At 41.2% G+C, this 21,047-nt stretch overlaps 1 protein-coding gene across 12 annotated transcripts in view; it reads right to left on the bottom strand.

Moving 5' to 3' along the window:
• Positions 1–270: 270 nt before the first annotated feature.
• The window catches only part of AFF2 (ALF transcription elongation factor 2), a 491,337-nt gene continuing 470,560 nt past the window's right edge, over positions 271–21,047 (bottom strand). For 6 of the 12 annotated variants that reach the window (XM_016942633.3, XM_016942635.4, XM_016942632.3 and 3 more), the window contains 5 exons: positions 17,997–18,068; positions 17,546–17,639; positions 15,210–15,262; positions 8,433–8,623; positions 3,437–4,781 (listed from right to left, as the gene is read on the bottom strand). In XM_016942633.3, coding sequence (XP_016798122.2) covers positions 4,660–4,781; positions 8,433–8,623; positions 15,210–15,262; positions 17,546–17,639; positions 17,997–18,068 — 532 coding nt within the window. In that variant the 3' untranslated portion in view covers positions 3,437–4,659. 12 annotated transcript variants of the gene reach the window in all.

The raw sequence follows: 21,047 nt of genomic DNA, 5'->3' as shown, positions 1-21,047 counted from the left end.
TGCTGCAGAGACTGGAGAACAATGAGTTCCCCAATAGGAGCAAACTATTCCCAGCTGAAAGCATCAGCTGGGGCATTCTTCAGGAGGCTTCCCACAGCTGGTCTGCATGCTGCTGCTCACCAGCAACTGCTGGCAGGCAGGCGAGCTTGAGCTTGCCACTGCAGCATCCTGTCAGGGGCCTGGACGTAGGCTTCCTTCACTTCCCCCTTCCCTCCTCAAAGTCTGATACAAATCACAGAGCCAACAAAATTGAGGTCACTGGCAAAAGAGTTTGAAATTTTGAATGATTTTTATTAAACACCATTAGTCTACACTGCACAGTTAATGAAACAGCAAAGCTCCAATCTCTTAGAAGAATGATGACTGATCATGGATCTAAAAAGCAGTTCAGTGTCCCCTAACCCAATGTGAGCACTATGAATAATTCTTTAACATCTCATGTCAGACGCAAAAAGGGGCAAGAACTGCAATCTGGCTTTGTGGGGCTTCCCCACCCTCCACCCCCCCCCCCACCCCCCACCCCCTTTCTGCCCTCCCCACAATGCAATTTTCTTTTAGCTGGTAGATTACAGAGTAAAATGTGATGATTTTGGTAAAGAGGGCTTCTATATTTCTGAGGAGGAGGATGGAAAGAGAATTAATACTTTTTCCTTCACCAAAAATATCAGATGGTAGGATTAATGTCTGAGACCGGCCTATCTGATTAGTCTCCTGCCAGGGTAAATGCTGATTATGAATACACAGATGCCACTTCTGTTGTTGGAGTCTACTAACACTAAAGAGAAAATGAATTAGATTTTAATTATGAGAATAAGGCTGTGCGAGTGAAAATGAGAAACAACAACAACAATAACAACAACGATGAAGAATTTAGTCTGCCAGTCATGTAACAGAACACTGACAACTGGCTCAATAATTTTTCCCCACAGAATTAAATTTGGGGGTGCTGAATTGACCCATTCATTTGATACTGTGTAGCCGTATCATCTTGCCACACATTTTTCTCCATGGGGATAGTGATGCTTCTCTAAGCAAGCAGTTCATTGCTTTACTGAGTAGTCTTACCCAGTGATCCAGTTTGGTTCTCCCACCTGCCAACTCATGCAGGTGAATTTTATCATGTCTGTTGAGAAGTATGTGAGGCTTCACCCTCACAACTCAACTGATTCTGCCTTCAAAAATATTTTCCAACCTCAAACTCCAACTTCAACCTCCGGGATGCAAATTTGCATGAAACCGAATCCAAATTAGATATCTTTGGGAAAGATATGCTAGAAGAGTATCTTTCCAATGCAGACAAAATCTAATGAATTTAGTGATGTAATGTCCAAATGAAAATTCATCCATTTGGAAACGCAACAAAACACATTTTTAGCCAATGGTTTCTAATTTTGCAACTTGCTTATTGCCTGAAGATTTTGATCTTTTCATTTCCTTACATGGAAAAAAAGGCATCCCGACCTTAAGTCTTTTAAAAGTAGTAGCAGCTAATCTGCTTTTCCAATTATGTCATCCAAATATAAAACTACTAGTATTTTCCCAATGAGATTATTAAGTAATTAACAGTCTACAGGCTGGCTAACAACATGCTTACAGCTAAATTCTACCCGGAGGACCACACTAGTAAACCCTTTTCAAAGTAATCCTACCTACCAAACTCAGACAGTTATATGACAAAACCACTAAAAATCCAAAGTTAATTAAAAATACAAAGCCAAGCCAACATCATAACACAAACTTGTCAAACTCTCTGTGGTTGGAGCTTGGGTGACAAGTGAAGGCGTAGTGGTGGCCCTACCTGGGTCAAGTTGCAGGGCTGAGATCATTTGGTGTACTTGCTCAGATGGAGCTTCCTTTTACTCTGCCCTCTATTCTAACCTCCACGTGCTTATTTAAGTGTGTCTCACCAAGCCTCCATCAAGATCTAGAGGCACGATCTCTCACTGCCATCCACATGTCTCATATCCCTCCCACAAACTGGTATACTGAAGAGATTCATTTGACAGACTATCTCCATCCCTTAGTCCCTCAAATAGCTGCACACCTACGACACGCATCACCATTTACACTGTGATGAACAGAGTAACTATAAAACAGCAACAATCCTTAATCATGAAACTGAAAGATGTCTTATCTCAAGGGATAGGAAGGTAATTCATCCTCCATGTTTAATTAGTTCCTAAGCTGCTTTATAAATGAGTCTACTACATAATCAAGTGGTGATCCAGAGCTCGATTGTCAGATTTGGTCACTGTGCTGCAGACTTGGCACATATTTTACACTCAGTCACCAGAGATGACAGAGAATCCTCTTGCCTCCCTGTTGTATGTAAGTAGATATAACAAGTCACTGAAACTAGAACTACAAGTCTTTCATCCATGAGGCAATATGCTTGTTTCTCTGGGAAACTGCCTCAACATTCTAATGTCTAGTTTCTGGATGTGGGATTTCAAGAAGAATCTACTCCTAAATCCATGATGGTCTAGGATTGTGGTTTAGGTTGAACTTACAAGTCAAGCCAGTGGGCTTCATTATATAGTAATAGCCAGGCACTCTACCTGGTAAACCATGATAAAGAGAGAACTTGAGTCACTGCAAAGTCATCAGCTTAATTTTTATATGTGACACCAACCTTGGGTGTTCAGAGTCTTTAATGTTATCATTTTCCTCTTTTAAGAGGCTCAGAAAAGATTCTTTCAGGTTTCATTTGTGAGTGTGTGGATGCATAAGTGTTGTTGCTGAGACTGTAAACATAAAGCTCAACCACAGTGGGAGCATAAAAAGTGCTGGGTTCAGCTGCAGGGATGCTCCCATCAGCCATATTAACAACATGGCTTCAGCCATTGGAGTACAACTTCCACAGCCTTATACAACAAAAGGCCTTAAACTCAAAGATGACCAGAGCACAGCTCAAGTCTGGCTGTTTTGCAACTGGGGAGATATCTAACCTTGACAATGAGAGTGCAGAGTCATCACCTGCTGTTTCTATCATGGACCTGCATGGCTTGCTTTAATAATCACACAAGTTTGCATCTTTCATGTGCATATCTATTATTTATCTGGTCATAACTCAGTGAACAGAATTTGATAACCCAGCATATTAAAGGCTACATGGAATTATATACCAGCAGGTAATTACCAGTAAGTAATGCACGGATAGTTTTTACCCCAAGTGTAAGAATCTTCTGGTGAGCTGGAACATCAAAAATGATATTTACATTGTGATGTTTAGGGACATAAAATGAATGTAAAGGATCACAAGGGGGTAGTCACAACCAGTGAGAAATGTCTCCAAATTAGGTGAATGGTTCCCAATGTTTAGGGCTCTTTCAAAGCATCTCAAGGTGAAGCACTACCCCACGACTCATTTTAAAAAAATAAAAGTTAGCTACTATTTAGAGAGTTTGGAGTTTTCTTAGAAATTTTCATGGAAATGATTCACAATAATATGGACTTTAATAAAAGGAGTAATTGTAATTCAGTCAAAAGTTAATGAGCCAAACAAAGGAAAAGGAAACACAGATAAGAGAAAAAAGAAAGTAGAAAACAGAAAACCTATAAGAGAGAAAATGTGAATAATAATTGAGGAAGTCCAGATTTTCAAGCCACTAGGAAGAAAACTGTATATTATTACTTCTAGGTAGTGATAACTTGACTTTTGTTCCCATAGATTTGAGCAAAATACAATTTAAAAATCCTGCCAGTTATGGACCCACTTACCAACTGTGTAAATGTTGTTGCAAAGGAGGCAGAGGTGTGAATTCCTTGTTGGACACTTTCCAGACCTCTCTTAACTCCCACTTGTAAGTCTAGAGTGTAGCATTTTGGCTACTAAGGCATGCATCAACCAAACTGTTCCTCAAAAGGACAGCTTTGCACACAGAGAACCCCAGGTGAGGATTTACACTTCAAATAATGGAGTTGAAAAACACTGATGCCAGCTGATGCCTAAAACTTGTCAAAATAAATGTCACCCTTTCTTCTTATCATTAAAATTAACAAAATAGGGAATCAGGAAAGGGATGCTAACAAGAAAGTCCTCTGGTTGTGTGGCATAGCATCTTTTTAAGAGTAGCATTGCTATGCTCATTTATTTTCTTGATACTCTTGATTTTATGATGTTGCTACAACATCTAACCAGTGGGTTTTGACAATGAAAATTCTCACCTGAAGATTGAATCTGTGGGATACACAAAAGTTTGACAGATTCTGAAATATGTTCTTTTCTGGGTATAAGAGTAGAGTTTGGGGGATGGTCCCTTGTGTCTAAGTTCTCATGTATATGTAAGACCACTTGTTGCATTTCTCAGGAGCCTGTCTTTATCACAAGTGCTTCCCATTCTTTGTTTTGGGTAGTGTGGGCTTAAAACAATATTGTAGGGACTGTCATTCCACAAAGCACAAAAAGATGGTGGAATCTGAGAAATGCATATCAAATGCTAAAAGAAAAAAATGACTAAGTAATAAAACGTACACTGCCCTTAAGTTGTAGTGTCAACTTACAATGACTTCTGTTTTTTTTACAGATAACAAAAGAAGCATAAAAACAAACATAACCAAAGAGAACTTTCCCCAATGAGTGGAGTTCCACCAGTGACCATCAGTGCGCTGGTAGAGGTAGAGTGATGGGTCGTGATGCTAGAGATCTGAGAACACCCACTACAACAAGTGGGCATCGATGCGCAGCCAACACAGTCCTTGGCGAACGTAGCGGACAAGATTGGTCATGCTGCTGTGCTGGGTCAGAGGCCCCATCAGCGTGTCCAGATCACCAAAGAATTCTGAAAAGCAGAGCAGTTCTCAGTTAGGCCTTTATATGATATCATGAAAATATGCACCACATTGAGAAGCTGCTTTCACACAACACCACAACCACATGGACAATGGAAATGTGATTCATTTGTCCATTCATTCATTCAACAAACATTTATAGAGTGCCTACTAGGAGACCAAAACTCCACAAGTTTATCAAGCCCTATTATTTTAATCTTTAGTGAGCTCCAAAAACTCTGCAGTACATAATAAATTTATGTTTTCATAGATTATACATTTATATTTAGAAAAGGGTATTTCTACACAAAATTGTAGGGAGCCATGGTCTATCTAATGTCAAGCTGTTTGTCATTCAATGTGTTAATGAATTGAAAATATCCTCTTTTCCTTTTGTCTAAATGAACCGAGTTTACTGAGTTTTCTTGGCATGGTCTAGACAAGGCCCATGAATCTGGACATTAATAGTAGCCGTCAGCCTCCACAGCTAAATAAACATCTAGGAGGAATTTGATTCTGTAAGTCTTCTTACCAATTTCACTGGGTATGGAAAATGGCCTGCAAGTATCTGTCACTTAACAACTTTTCCAGCCCCTGACCTAGGACATTAATGGTAAGAATGCCCAGCTGATTTCCCCTTGGTTCACTTAGGGAAGGGGGCAGCCCTGAGGCTACACTACTAACTAGCGCGACTGGAGTTTTGGAATGTCTGCCTTAGGCGATAGAAGTACTATGTGGGAAAAACTATATGATCTCTAAAAACTAGCTAGGTGTTCCCTTTTCATGTACGAATTCATTTGCCTGGCACTTAGTTATGAGAGAGCTCTCTGGCAAAGGAAGCAGCCTCAGCTATGTGCTGGCTGGCAGCAAGGAATCCGTGTCAGGGGGTGGGGTGAGGGGATAGGACTGGAGACTGCCCTAACGTGGGATGCTCTCCTGCCTTCTTGGAAAGTGATTTCCATGCATGGGTTACATGTGCTTGATTGCTCAGCAGATGGAATTTCATCAAACAATGCATTTACTCTTCATGTTATATATAACATATGGGATCCTTCTCTAGGTGTCAACCTCATTTGATTATATGACACTTTTTAACCTGTACTATGCAATAAAATAATTTCTGCTGATAAAAGAGTAAATTATTTCTGGCATCTAAAATATTTTCCTATGTAATACAGTATTAAGGAAAACATTTAAGGACCTAGTCATTGTTGAATGAATGTGAGCCTCATATGAGCCAGGATGTTCCCTGGGTATTCTGTACAAAGCTCTCTGTGGCATTCTTAATTAGACACCATTTTAATAACTGCTCCAAATGAGCAGTATAAGCAGCTGGGCAGGTAAGCTTCTAGACCAAAGGCCAGAGGGCAGCATAAGTGCCATTGGCTCATTTCAGCACCAGAACCTTCTACAATAAGCCATCTGCAGCTGCATGGTGGGCAGTATGAGGCAGGAGTGGAGACCTTTCACTGGGAGAACCAACTTCACCCATCTCCACTGGGTAAAAAACGTGCAAATACGTGGTTGTCTCCAGTGAGATGCAGAGCTGCAACCAAAAGGGAAGCTCTTCAGTTCTCTCTTTTCTATGTAGACAAGGTAGATGTGAATAGAATCCCCAAAGCTAAGTAGATCAGAAATGACAAAGTATGAAACTCCAGGCTTTGAGCAGAAGATTTCACACTAGTCTTCTCCCCAGTCCACTGAAAACCCCAATGACAGCATTAACAGGACACATTTTCTCTCTGCTGGTGGAGTGACGGAGTTGTTTTCATTCAAGATGACACAGGGAATTTAGCAACTCTTTGACACACTGTGCTAATGACAAGATTAACACCATTTCACCCTAACATCAGCACAGCCATCACATTGCTCCTGGAAAGTCCTGAAGTTAGTTAATTTAGAAGGAAATACTTTTAACAGATTTTGAAAATGGATGCAATGATAAAGGAAATCCATAAATATTGAACTGCCCTCCAGTTACTAATACAAAATAAGAGAGAAATAGCAGAGGCAGACATGCTAGGCAAATCTTAAGATGTGTCTATCTTCACTTGCAATTCTAGAACCCCTGGATGAGTCTGGTTGTATAGGCCAGTTGTCTCTGAGTTTCCAGAGGTGTAGAAAAGTAGACAATTTAATAATTATCCATTGCTCAGATAACTGGTTCGGGATCTCACCAAATGTCTCTGAGGACCTGTCATTAATCTTGCTCTCTAGATGGGCAGTGTAGCCTATTGATTAAGAAATGAGACTCTGGAATCAGACACTTCTAGATTCCTGCTTCTAACAAGCAAGAGCTGTGATAACATGGGTGAGTTTCTTAATCTCATAGAGCCTCAGTTTCCTCATGTATGAAATAAGGGCAAATGAGACAACAAATGATAAAGCAATAGTGCAGTTCCTGGCACATAGAAATTGCTGCACAAACCTGTGGAACCAATACATGCAGATATTCCCAGGAGTCAGTGTAAATTTATAGCTGCATTGAGGGGTGAGGTCTCAAATTATGGAATGTGCTTTGTGAGCCACAAAATCTTTGAGTTATATAGATACATAATATTATGGAGTAAGGAAAGATAATAAATCTTTGTAGAATTTCTACCTTGAACTCAGAATTTTATACTAGGTGCTTTACACCCATTATTTAATTCAACCCATCTCTATCATCCATCTGGGACGTTTCACCATCATCATCACCGTTATGTCCATTATAGAGACAGAAGCTAGGAAGCAGCTCACAGATTTAATTAACTTGCCTAGGTTGCCCAGGTAATGCATGACCCAGGTAGGATTCAAACTTAAATGACTGGGTTGCAAAATCTGCATCCTTCCTATTCCAATGAGATGGTTTCCCCACATGCTCAGCGATACAGTAGTAATGGGTAGCCCACATTTGTCCCCACCTTGACTGGTGTGGAGCAGTCTGTGACTGCTGGGCCAGAATCAGCCAAGTCAAATGAATGGCTGGGACAAATGTGCAGTTTAATTTTACTTCCCACCTTCATTAGGGTAGTGAGGCTTTGTTGTGATCCTCAATGACAGCTAAGGTCACAGATGTCAGCATGAGTCACCAAAGACCACGGATTCACTCTGGTAAAGCAGGGTCCTCTTTGCATTTGTTTTGTAGCAAAGTTCAAGTGTCATCATGAACAGCACCCTGATTCTTCATCCCAGCCATCGGTGTGTGAAAAGTACTAGCTGAACTTTGGCCCTTGCTTCCAAATGCAAGCTGCGTTATCGTGTACTCAACTGGAGCTAATAATTATATTGAAGGTTGAAGGCCTTAGTTCAACCTCACCTCTCAAAAAAAAAAATAATAATAATAACAGGAGCCAACAGGATCATAATTAATTGTAAACCATTATTTTTGTCTTTGCCTCTGTTTCTCTGTGTTGATCTTTGTCAGTGAGTGAAATTCAAAACACATCACAGTTCAAATTAGTTTAAGCTTTAAAGGAGGACAAAATTCCAGGGCTTTTTTATGCTCTCAGGAATAATAGGTCACTGTGTCAGCCCTGAGCGAACTCTGTCTTCCCTTATCTAAGTTCTGGAAATCAGAGAGACAGAAAGCTATAAGGCCACCAAGTACAACTCAAGTCCTTCAAAGTGAAGTTAACTCCATCATGGTCTGTGAGCTATATGGGTAGAACAGATGAGCATACCTTTGTTTTCTCTTGTCAGTTTGTCGGCCATATCCCAGTGTTCATAGCCCCGTAACACATTGCTAGTGATGTTGACGTGGCTGGCAGCCATGTGGTGAATGCGCTGGGGAATGGTGACTGGGCCATTGTTACAGTTCCCCATTGCGTTGATGGGGGAGACGTTGTTGAGAGACACTGGGGATGGAGTGTTCCTGGGGAATGGAAAGAGACAAGCCTTGTTAGGCTGGTAGGAAAGAGTGACAGTGGGGTTCTAGGCCTTCCCCATCACGCTGGGATCTCATCAGAATGCCATTTGCTGGAGTGAAGTTTAGCATAGCGTACACATGTGAAGCCCCATCAGAGTGGAGCTTGTTCTGACATCCCACTGACTCTTCTCACAGTACAGCTACAGCTTTTGTCAATGCAATAGCTTTTGTCAACACAATAGCTTTTTCCAGGGGCTCTAGTGGATACAGAGATTATTACCACCCCATACCTGCCTCATCTGACCAAGCCACCCAGAGCTACAGTGCCAGACTATAGAATGAGGCCCACTCTTCTTCTTTTCTAACATTAAACACCAAAGTCTCCACTGCCTTTGACCACCACCGAGGGCTCCATGCACACCACTGCTTTTGTCTTCAAATACCAGAGAGGGCTGGGTGGATATTTCTCTGGCATTAATTCTACCCACAAATATAGCTCTTCCTTTGAATACATATAACAAGTGTTGTGATGTTTCAGAGAAAGAAACAGCTCAGAGCTATGATGATTTCTCTACCTGCTGCCGGAACAGCTATCAGCAGTTAGAAAACACTTGATGTCCAATATTGGTCTATCATCAAAGTGTTTTGTGGAAACCACAATGTCAGTTTGCTCCAAATACTGTTACCACAATAAGCAAAGTGCAATTCTTACAGCCCCCCAAGGAGCAGTATTTGGGAAGCTGGGAAAAGTAGTATTCTCTCTCTTTTAGGATTCTTTAAGACATGCTACAGAGATGGGCTGTTAATTGCTGACTATTTACCTGCATGCTGATTTATAAAAAGAAGTCTTCAGAGTTTCCACTTCAGAGAGTACCAGTGTTTAGACACACATTTTCATTATATTCTTTAATATTCGCAACAAGGAGTCACCTGCTGGCTGTATACAGCATGGGGGTCGTTTTTCTTCCAGGGCCCAGGGTTAGATCTGGCTACCTAAGGAACCCGAAGGCTTGCCCAGGAACAGTCACTAAAGCAAGGTCTGTGTGCCGCTCTGGTTCTCTATCCTCCTCCAGTCACACTATGAACATCTGCCCAGGCAAACGCATCAATTTTTCAGGACAGAACATAATGAGTGAGTAAATGAAATGGAGGGAAGATGTCTTTAGGACTCCATGAGTCTGCATGTTTGAAAGAATCTCTTCATTATTCCTCTGAACACACCTTATCACACAATCAAGGAACTCTGTCTTCTGCCCCACCCCCCACCCCCTTACCAGTTGCTATTGTTGGCAACTCTAGTTTTCCAGTGTGGCTCCCAGAACAGATGTGCACCCTGACGGGCAGCACATACAGATGATTTGGGGAAACAGCAATTGTAGCATACCAAAATGCTGAAATGCTGCTGACTAGATCTGGGAACAATTACAACTGCAATGCTCTTGAGACTCACACAGGCTGTGCCTACAGCTATAGGACAGAGTTGGACCATTTCTGCAAACCGTGTATTTTCTGGTATGTTCTGGTCTGGTCTGAGGGAGCAAGTTCATCCTCACACTTGCTCTGTGCTTGTCTGGTGTGAATGGGTTCGAGAGTGTTTCTGCTATGTTTATAATTTCTGAGCTACTTCGTCACTTCTTGATAGAAAGATTTATTCTTAAGGTAGGAGTGGGATGAGGAGATGTCCAAGCTAAGGGGTCTAGGCACAGAAGACAGTGAAATGACAAAAAGGCAGTGAAAGCTGGGTTTCTTTGTTGTGGTAGGTTGCAAAAGCTATTTCCTAGTCTTTTTCCCCAGTGTTAGTCATTAACTCTTAAATGTCAATTTATGGCAAGAAAGAAAGACTTTCTCATTTGTAATTCTTAGAGAAAATGACGAAGTTGTCATGTGCCACAAATGTTGAAAGAAGTTAGAAAGGCATGTGACGTGTGCCTGTAGTTGCAGCTACTCGGGAGGCTGAAGCGAGAGGATCGCTTGAGCCCAGGAGACTGAGGCTGCAGTGAGCCATGATCGCACAACTGTGCTCCAGCCTGGGAGTCAGAGCAAGGCTGTATCATAAAAAAAAAAAAAAAAAAAAAAGGCCAGGCACAGGGGCTCATGCCTGTAATCGCAGTACTTTGGGAGGCCAAGGGGGTCGGATCACCTGAGGTCAGGAGTTCGAAAACCAGCCTGGCCAACATGGTGAAACCCCGTCTCTACTAAAAATACAAAAATTAGCTGGGCTTGGTGGCACACGCCTGTAGTCCCAGCTACTTGGGAGGCTGAAGCAGGAGAATCACTTGATCTGAGGAGGCAGAGGTTGCAGTGAGCCAAGACACTGCACTCCAGCCTGGGTGACAGAGTGAGACTCCATCTCCCAAAAAAAAGACAGAAAAAAAGAAAACAAAAGGGAAAGAGAGACCACATGGTGCAGGGAAAGAGGTGCTGGAATCCCAGGAGATGTGGACTCTAGCCCTGGCCCTGCCATAAAATTGCTGTGTGCCCCTGAGCATATCCCTTCTCCTTGCTCGGCCTTACTTTTCTTGACTGCAAGAAAAGGTTGGATTCAATGATTTCCAATCATGTCCAGGAGTCACAGGAGAAACCAAATCATCTCTCTTTACCACATACATCTTGAAAAGCCCTTTTTACTTTATTACACTGAAGTGTTATTGGGGACTTTTCTCCCTACTATTCTCTAATTTATTTATTTTAAATACTCAGTGGTGGAGGCAAGAACAGCTAGGATAAGTGTCTGTTTTCAATTGTTACTGTTCTCACACCAGGCTCTAAGGTCTGACATATTCTGATGCACATGTCTGCACACTACCTTGTGCTCATTAAATGAAAACCTGCCTAAGAAGTTGTGACTGTGGCTAAGAGAGGGCTGATGCAGGGCCCACTCACTTCAGTGTGCTCTCCAACTCTGACTTAGCTCTCATCACTGCGTGGGGTTTCCCTTACTGTTCTTTGTGTGTATCTGCTTGCAGATCTCACCCTTTTCTCCACATTTCCATGGCACATGCAAATGAGCATGCACACAGAAGCACATGCTTCCCACCACTTCCGCCACTACCACCCTGGTCCAACCCACCATCCTCTCACCTCTAAGCCACACCCTGCCATGCTGTTCCTTGAACTTGTCAGGCATGCTCCCTCCTGCTTCAGAGGCAGCTGCCATCCCTCTGCTTGGAAGAAACTCCTCCACTATTGCCATGGCTTTCTCTACCATCATCCTTCTCTAAAATCCCTACTCAAGATTCAGCATGGTACCACTGCTCCCTCCCCTATCCTCAGCAGCCCTTTCTGCCTGCCTTCCTTGTTTCAGTTTTCTCGATGACACTTCCCACAACCTAGTATGCCACATGTTTGTTGTTATCTTTCTCCTTCAACAGAATGTGACCTTGATGAGGGCAGTTTTTTTTGTTTTTTTTTTTTTTTTTTTTTTTTTTTGTCTATTTCACTCTGTGCCATACTTCAGTATCTAGAACAGTGTCTGGCGTATATGTTCTCAATGAACACCAGTTGAATAAATGAATGACTTGCTTCTATTCTTTGTTTAGTATCTACTACATATAAAGTGCTCTGGAAGGTAGAAGGAGAAGAGCATATATAGCATGAGGATAGGGGATATGTCTACAAAAGGCCTGGCAGAGTGTCTCACACAAGGTAGGCACTCAATAAATATTTGGGGAATGATAGGATGGATGGCTACTTATTGCAAAAGAGCAAAGAGTATAATAGAGGAGCAAATTACATTCTTTTCTGGCAATCTGGAGTAAGTGCCAAAACTGTGGTGCTAACCAAGTGCTGTGGGAATTCTAGAGGTAGGATCATTATCTTTTCTAACTTAAATAGGTAACAATTACAACAGTAATCATGGCAACAGTAGCTGCAGCAGCCATCATTTGTCGCACAGTCTCTATGTGCCAAGCATAGTTCAGGGCTTCACCAATATTCTGTCCAAGCCTCACCATAACTCTGCAGGGAAAGTTCTGCTGCCACTGTTTCTGGCCTCAGAGAAGTTCAGCTCCGTCCTGAGGGCCACAGAGCCCAGAGAGCCAAAAAGCCAGGATCTAATAGCAGGTCCATTTTCCTCCAAAGCCCGTTCTCTTCATTCTCTTTCCATTCCACCATGTCACCTCAAAGTCCTGCCATCCATGTTTGCCCAGCTTCTTTCTTTTTATTATCTCTCTGTGACATTCGAAATTGTTGCTCAGCCTTTTTAAACTCTCCACAATGTGGATTCCAGAACCCTGTGTCAAGAGTCAGCAAATCTGGCCCATCTTGTGTTTCTGTATGGCCTGTAAGCTCTGAATAGTTTGCGAAAGATGAACATTTGCAATCGATTTGTTGAGAGGGAACACTAACTTTGAACCCCAATTAAGCAAAATGTTATGAAAAAGATTTACATTCTTCTCACCAATAGACTTGTATTTCAAAAATTATACGTAATTGTTATTATATTTTGAATCTTATCAGTAAAAATTTTGTGAAAATTTGTTTTCTCTCATATTTTTCTACATAGTAGCCTTGGTTTCACCTCTTAGCACAAAGCCCAAAATATATAGTGTCTGGTGCTTTAAATAAAAAGTTTCCTGGCCCCTGCTGTAAACTCAGCAGATTTTTCTGCTTCTCCTTCCAATTGCTTCTTTGCACTTTCTTTCTCCAGCTTCCATGGAAGCAGTTCCTGAATGTCTGTTCTTAACCCTCTGCTCATCTCTCCATATAATTTCCTGCAGAGCCCTTAACCACCTCTGGGCAGCTGACTTCCCCAGTTGCTAGCCAGCCTAGGAGGGTTTGAAGTCAGAGGGTGCTGCTCCTGGAAGGTGCTGTGAGAGCCCTCCATGGAGGACACCACCCTCATTCACAGAGAAACAAGGCCATAATCTTGCTTGCAGACAAGAAGCCCTTCCTGGTCACGCAGGGAGGCCCAAGCTCCTTCTCCTAGGCTTCCACAGCACCTTGTTCATACCTGTCACCTCCTTCCACTGGACTGTGTGCTTCTGGAGTGCAGGGACCATATCAAATTCAGCTTTCTGTCCCCAGCCCATCGTGCTGCAGATGCACGCAAAGCATTTGCTGAATGAACGAGACATAACCCCTGAGTGACTGTTTTGAGTTGTCTCAGTCAAAAGCTCTGTGGCCTACCAAAGGGAATGTGCTTTCTTCATGCAAAATCTGCTTAAGAATCATTTCAGGAGGCTTTTCATGCAACTTCCCAAGCTTAGGTTGTGTTTGAGTTCTTGCGTTTCAGAATTTTTTTTAAAAAAACGCTTTTTTCCCCAGTGATTCTTTAATAGCTGCTTACCTGCCCTTGCCCTTACTTTACTCTGTGCTCAGGGAAAACAGAGCTGGGCCTTTCTCCGGTTATTTTTATTTTCTGAACTTATTTTTTCTCTTAAGAGAGAAGCACTCTTTCCCTTTTGTTCGTCAATATAAGAGTAAGACCTAATTCAACATTTTAAACAGTGCTTCCTTTCAGTGAAGTAATTGAGTTAATGTGTAGTTTTCAATGGATCTGTTCCCTCGCACTGAATGTTTTTATGATTTCAAAGTAGAGTTCATTGTCCCGTTGCTTTTGGAGTACGTTTTCTAGATATTTATAAAGTGGCAGTAGAGACTGTTTTATTCTTGAAGAAATTATTTTGATCAGAGATGCAGGAATTTTGAAATGATGAAAAACTGAAAAAGCAGCTTGGAGTTATAAAGCGGTCTATGTCCACAGTCATCTAGTTTCCCTTCCCATCACTGAGGGGTGTGGGCTTGGGCTGGTGAGGGGTATTTGGGAATCAGAGGAGAAACTGATGCTCAGGCAAGTTAGCTAACTTCACAGCTGACACAGAACTGGGATTCGAACTCACTCTCTATAAGAGACATCTCTTCAGTGGGACTTCGAGGGCATTGGGTCCAACCCCTTCATTTTAGCGATAAAGAACAAGCCCAGATAGAGGAAGGAGCCCTCTTAGCTTACCCTGTAAGCCAAGGGCAGCTTCAGCACCACGTCAACGGTTTTTGGGCCCCTACTCCACTGCTATTAAGACTGAGCTGTCTCAAACAGATAGAACTCTAAATAAGGCCTCAGGCGCAGGTGAGTTCCCTGAGCCTCCAATCAGCATTATAGTGGATGCTTTTCTATCTTAGGCTAGGGCATTTTAGTATTAATATAAAAATTATCATGAAGGCTTGGATAATTGGCTGAGCAAGTGCCTTCACATTTTCAGCACTATTATGCCTTTGGTTTTATTAAACAGCACTTACCATATATCAATGAATATTTCATTGGTCTTTCATTATTGAGTGAATCATTGAAAAATCACTGCAGTGGAGTTAACTTTGTCCTGCCTCCCTAAAATGGCATGGTGCTTGCCATCTTATTAGCAGATATTTTTATGGCTATAATTTGGCTTAAAGATCAAATAGTTAAATAACTCTGAACCACATCTTTTTAAACTTTTCTGTCTTGCCATTAGCCGAAGCCTGGCTGGAATTTTGTATGCACAAAAATGACTGTAGTTCTAGAACTGACCTTCACTCCTGACTTGTCAATGCAAAATATTTGGGGTCTATTGAATCACTCATCTTCACGAAAAAGCAATTTTCAGAAAATACTTACTTTCCATTGCCTACCCATGGAGAGGGTATCTGTGCGACTTTTGAAGCATTTTGCTAAAAGAGAGAGAGAAGAGAAAGGGAAATAAGGACATCTATTTTGTGTTTTATTAATTCAGAAACAGATGGAAGTGTGATTTAGAGTACATTAATATTGATTGCAGCATTTCGGGATGCAGAGCTGGGATGTATGTGCACGTCAGCACACCACGACGCATACTCGATGAAAATAGCTGGTTAGGATAATTAGTGGGCTCCAATCAGGACCATGAAAGTCACTTGATGAAAGATCTTATATACTAAAAGGCCCAGTGAAATCAGACTCGGTTCTCCAAGAAGTGGTTTAATTATCCTCATCTGAAATTTATTCTGCAAAACAAGCTCTTCAGAGTGCATGTAAGCTTTTCACCTTTAGCTCCAGTTGCAAACTTTTTCCCTGGGATGCAGAGTGAGCTGTCATTTCTAATAATCCAAGAATGTGTCAGAGCCAAGCAGTATTTTCGTTTGTTTGTTTGTTTTCAGGAATCACCTTGATTTGCTCTATTTACATGCAAACCCTCATGGCTAAAGAGCTTCCCTATTTAACAAAGTGACTGGTCCAGGGCTGCATTGCAATCAAATACTAAATATGCCTTTGTTCCTCTGATGGAAGTGGGCTGGTTTAAAGGATGGGCTTCCTTGTATTTTCAAGACCACACACTTGTGGATCAGAGGGAAAACTGACATTCAGCATTACCACTACAGGACAGGTATCAGGCTCATTGTAATGGCCTAGCCAGGTGGAAGGTCAAGCAGCACAGATGGCCACAACTCACACTCATGGCACTGTGCCTGACTCAGACCTGCTCTCGGAAGTTACATCCCCAATGATGCTCATCTTCTGCCTCTTTGCTGCTAGCCCAGCCCCCTTTGCAAAAGGAGGGTCAGGGAAAGAGTCAGCATTTTCGGGAGTCCAGTGAGAACGGCATACTTCTCTGGACCTTTGTAGACCCACACCTAAGGTGCATTCTGCAGACTCCAGTTTTTAATCTCAAGAAGGCTCAACATACTCCTGGATGAATGAATTATTTAGTATTTGTTTGGAATTTTACAATACCCTGTAAACTATAGAGGGTAGGCCAAAGAGGGCAAATATTACATCAGTGGGTCTCAAAGTGTGATCACAAGAACAGCAGCAGAAGCATCACCAGGGAACTTATTAGCAATACAAATTCTTGGGCCATGCCTCAGACCTACAGAATCAGATATCTGGGAGCTGGGGCACGGCATTCTTGTTTCACAAGCCCTCTGGGGGATTCTGATGCCCACTGAAGTTCAATAAAGAACTTTCTAAAGCAGAAGTTAAGAGTGTAGGCATATGAAGAGAAGAGGGCCTGTTGTATATGACTCCCTTTTACCCACATCAATACTAGCCTTATGGCATTATGGCCACACCACATAATAGCTGGGGAACATGCTCTTTTTCCCAACTGTGCCACAGTGTCGTCATAAAGCTGTGCACTTCCACTCACTGCATGTTTCACATAAGGCCATACTTTCGCTCATTTCAAACAACTACTTTGGTATGATTTAGCCAAGAGGTCTCACGCACTTGGCAAAAAAGAAAAAAAATCATGTCCTTTTCTTTTTAGACCTCCCCAACAGAAGGAGCATTGAGTCTCCCCAACTCTAAATCATGACTGTTGTTGGAGGGTACAGTGACCAGGCCTAGTATGAAGTTGCTGTTTGCAATTTTTACCTGGGCTCATTCTCAAATTTTGGCATTGCATTTTGAGATTGCCTATATTTTGTGTGCTTACAAGTTAAAAGCCCCAGCTCCCTACGATATGGCTTTGTTTGTTTGTTTTGGTAACCAAAGCAATCAGTTGTTTTTAATTACAACTACTGCACTCCAAGACTCCCCATGGACAAAGGCCTTCCAGGGTTGTGGACGTGCACATAGAGCCAGGGTGGCCACAGTGACTTCTCTCACTTCTGAGAGATTCCTGGGCTGACCTATCATTTAACAAAAGACTGGCCAAACCTATAGCCACAAGCTGTGCCCACCTCACAGAGCAGCAAAAAGGTGACATACTCCTCACTGCAACCAGGAGACTGCCAAGGGTCATTTGGTGAGTCTGGAAAAAAGTCAGGGGATTGCACCATCGTGCCTTCTCTCCCTGGAACCAAATCAGCCATAAACTCCTTGCTGAGCCCTTAAGGAGGGGTAGGACGGCCATGGCCAGCAGGGAGGAGAGAGGTTAAGCCTTTGGCAGCATTTGACATTCGATAACCTGCATGTCGTGTCTTATTAGTGATTTTATCATCCTGTACCTATAAATTATACAAAATAAGCATTACCTTAAAATATTCCATCAGTGATCTGGAGTACTTCATAGCATGGTCCTTCTTCAGCTTAAACATTCTCAAATAGAGGAGTGATAAACATCGGTAGCTGTGGTGATGAGGAAAGGCTTCTGTTAATGCCAGTGCTTAGTGAAACTTTATAAACTGTTAAGAAGACTGCTGATTCACAATTTGCAGTTACTTTCCTATGGTTAGATTGAGAAACATAAGTAAATAAAGAAATTCTAAAGAGGGAAGGGGCAAGCGTTAAAATCCCATTTTGATAAGGGTATAAATTAGGAGAGTAAATGTTTAGTCAGTGACTGAAGAAATCCATTAGTTATCCTTTAATAGTTTAATGGAAAACAAGAGTAATGATCTGGGGTAAGCAGCTTAAGTTGATCTAGAGTTTTCAAATCCTTCCATGACATTTCAGCAATTTCCTTGTGGCCTCCATGGGACTCACCATAGTACTGCTAGCTTTTTGTCCCCATCCGAAGCCAAGGGACTTGCAAAGTTCTTCAGCCTCATTGCATACCTTTGAAGAGAAAAGAAAAGCTAAAGTGGAATCTGTATTACCCTTCAGAAATGCCTAAAGTCACTGGTATTCTGATTGCCTGAATGAGTTATTCCCACATTTGTTCTGGGCAAGAGGACTGACTGGTACATGTGGGCAAAAGCATGCTTCCCCGAAAACATACACAAAATGAGGATAAAAATGTCATAAGAGGACTCATGTGAAATACAGAGTTGAACTCTGGAGAAAGCAGTGAAATCATGAGCCTTAGGACAATGCTGTGGAATTACCGTGAGTGTGTGTGTGTGTGTGTGTGTGTGTGTGTGTGTGTGTGTCTAAATGCTGGTAAAATACTGTTTCTAGGAACACTGTAGCTAAATACTATGACTGGTTTTCAATGAGAGGTGGACAAGAATGTCAGTTTCAGTTCAGTTTATGACACATTAGGTAAATAATATATAACTATGTCTGACATGAGCATAGGGAGACCTCAATCACACAGCTAAAAGGTCTTTTCTAATGGCTCAGGTTTTGAATATATTCCTATTGAAAGTGGTTTGGTTTTTTTTTTTTTAAAGGAAGGTCGATTTCACAGCATTTTAAGGTCTAAGCACCCTTAATTTATGATGCTTGTATATTTTGTCTTTCTATTCTCCTTAATTGTTACTGTTCTGCACTGGGGTGATAAAAGGTTGAGTAGTTCCCATTTTTTTTTCTTCTAGCCAAGTACATTCCATTCAGAGCATTTAGACTCTTGAAAATCAATTCATTGCATAAAATCATTGTCTGAGCTTTAATGCAATTTCACAGGTACTTGTAGTAGAATAAGTAATGGAGTTCAGTGTGGCAGAAGGAAGTTGAAAGTTCTCATTTATAAGAAGGCGACAGAAAGCCTGCAGGGCCACTGAGCTGGCATGCCTGACTCCTCGCTTTCAGCAACCTTCCCCCGCAGAACACTGGGGAGCCCAGGTTCACCCCCTGAGACTCGGCCTCCTCAGCATTCTAGTCGCCTTGCTCTCCTGGTTATTGCTCTAGTTCCGTTGAGTGAACATTTTCCAGGAAAGGCACTTGTACATTTAACGTGGGTCCCTTCCTTTGTTGCAATATTAAGCAAAGGACTTTTTATTATGTAATAAATCTAGCTTTCTTTGACAGTTGGATCACTGAAATGTCAAGTCATTGTGATGCCCCAGTTGTTTTCACAAATACATTTCTATTGCAGATTCCCAGAGCTCAGAGCAACTATAATTACTTGAATGAAGAAAATGGGGCTCTCTCACTGTAGCCAGCATACTGTCGGGGAGAGAGTAATAAAAATTTCTTCAACATGATATTGCACTACTAAAAACTATGTTCACATTACACTCACCCTCTAATTGCAACCACATTTGAAGTGACTTGATAGTGGAGTTTCAATTGCTTAAATGGACCAGAAGACCTAGTTGCTTTAACTCATTTTATTCCCAACTGAAATTCCTCTCATTAAAAAAATATTATACACACATGTAATTTACAGAAAGTATAAAAAAAGTAAAACATAGAGAAGACATAAATGGGTACATGCAAAAATGGTGAAGTTGGAAACAAAACAAAACTGGTGAAATCTGAATGAAGTCTTTGGAGTGTTTCAATGTCAATGTTCAGGCTGTGATACTGTAATATAGTTAAGCAAGATGTTCCCATTGGGGGAGACTGGGTGAAGAATACACAGGAACTCTCTGTATTAGTTCTTACAACTGCATGTGCAACTACAATTACCTCAAAATAAAGTTTAAAAACACTGACTTTAAAGTGAATGCTCGTAAATTCTCCATTGACTTTCAGATTTCATTGAAATAAACTTCTATGGGAAGTAAAATAGCATATAATAAAACATAAATCATGTTTTTTCCCTAAATAACTTTTTCGTGAATAATTAAAAGAAAATTACTTAATGATTCACGTTGCACTTTTACCATAAAATGAAATTTGTATTTTACTTTCATATTTTTAAGACAGCATGTGTCTTGTTAAAAGAAAATAAGAAAGAAGAATATGCAGAGAGGGAAATCACCCATAATCTCACTCACTTATTACAGCTATGATTTCATTTCCCTTCCAGTTTGGTTCAGATGCATATACAAACTTTTCATGATCATAATTGTAGTGTGCATGTTATTCTGCAGCTCGATTTTATTTTAACATCATATAATAAATATATTTTGTGCGGCTGCATAGTCTCTGTCATTGTTGTATTTCAATCACTGCAAAGTATTCTGTTGAGTGTCCTACTATGTAATTACTGTTCTATTATTATTTGGTGTGCTTCCAATTGTGTGCTATTACATATAATGTCAAATTGAACATCATACCGATTACTTGTTCTAGTCTTTACAATTGTTTTCTTCAGGAGAGAAAACTCAGATTTCCACAGTTAAAGTACTGGATCAAAAGATATGAATACTCATTTGTATGGCTTTCCCTACACAATGCCAAATTGCCCTCAATTTACAATAATCAATTTCCATTCCCATCAGCTGCATAGGAGAGGTCTGGTTCACTGCTAGGCCTTTTTTTGCTGTAGTTTTTAGTGCTAGATATTATCATTGTTACGTTTTCTTGTTAATTTAAAAAGTGCCTTGTTTTAATTTGCATTTTTGAATGAATAGAGAGCATGAATTGTCCCTGTGTTTGTTCACTAATGTTTCCCTTCAGTTTTGAATCCTTATGATTTTTGCCAGTATGTTCATCTTGTGTATCTTTGAAAATCACAGGTAGTTTGACTAGACACTGGGCAATCAATTTCTCCTTGAAAGCTACAGAATGGTGGTGGTGCTTTTCACAGTATATAAAATAAGTCAAGGAGAAATACTTGACACTTTTCTCAGTGCCTACATTTCAGAGCAGTGCAAAGAGAAAGATGGCTGATTGGCTCAGCAGGCAAGGCTAGAGCTGCCCTTATAATCACCCTACTTTTGTGGCTCTAACTAAACTTCTGATTCTATGTGAGCAGAGTTGCTT

Source organism: Pan troglodytes, chromosome X (assembly GCF_028858775.2).
Source record: "Pan troglodytes isolate AG18354 chromosome X, NHGRI_mPanTro3-v2.0_pri, whole genome shotgun sequence".
Lineage (NCBI taxonomy): Eukaryota > Metazoa > Chordata > Mammalia > Primates > Hominidae > Pan > Pan troglodytes.
Note: the sequence above shows the minus strand (reverse complement) of the source record. Positions and strands in the feature narration are given on the sequence as shown.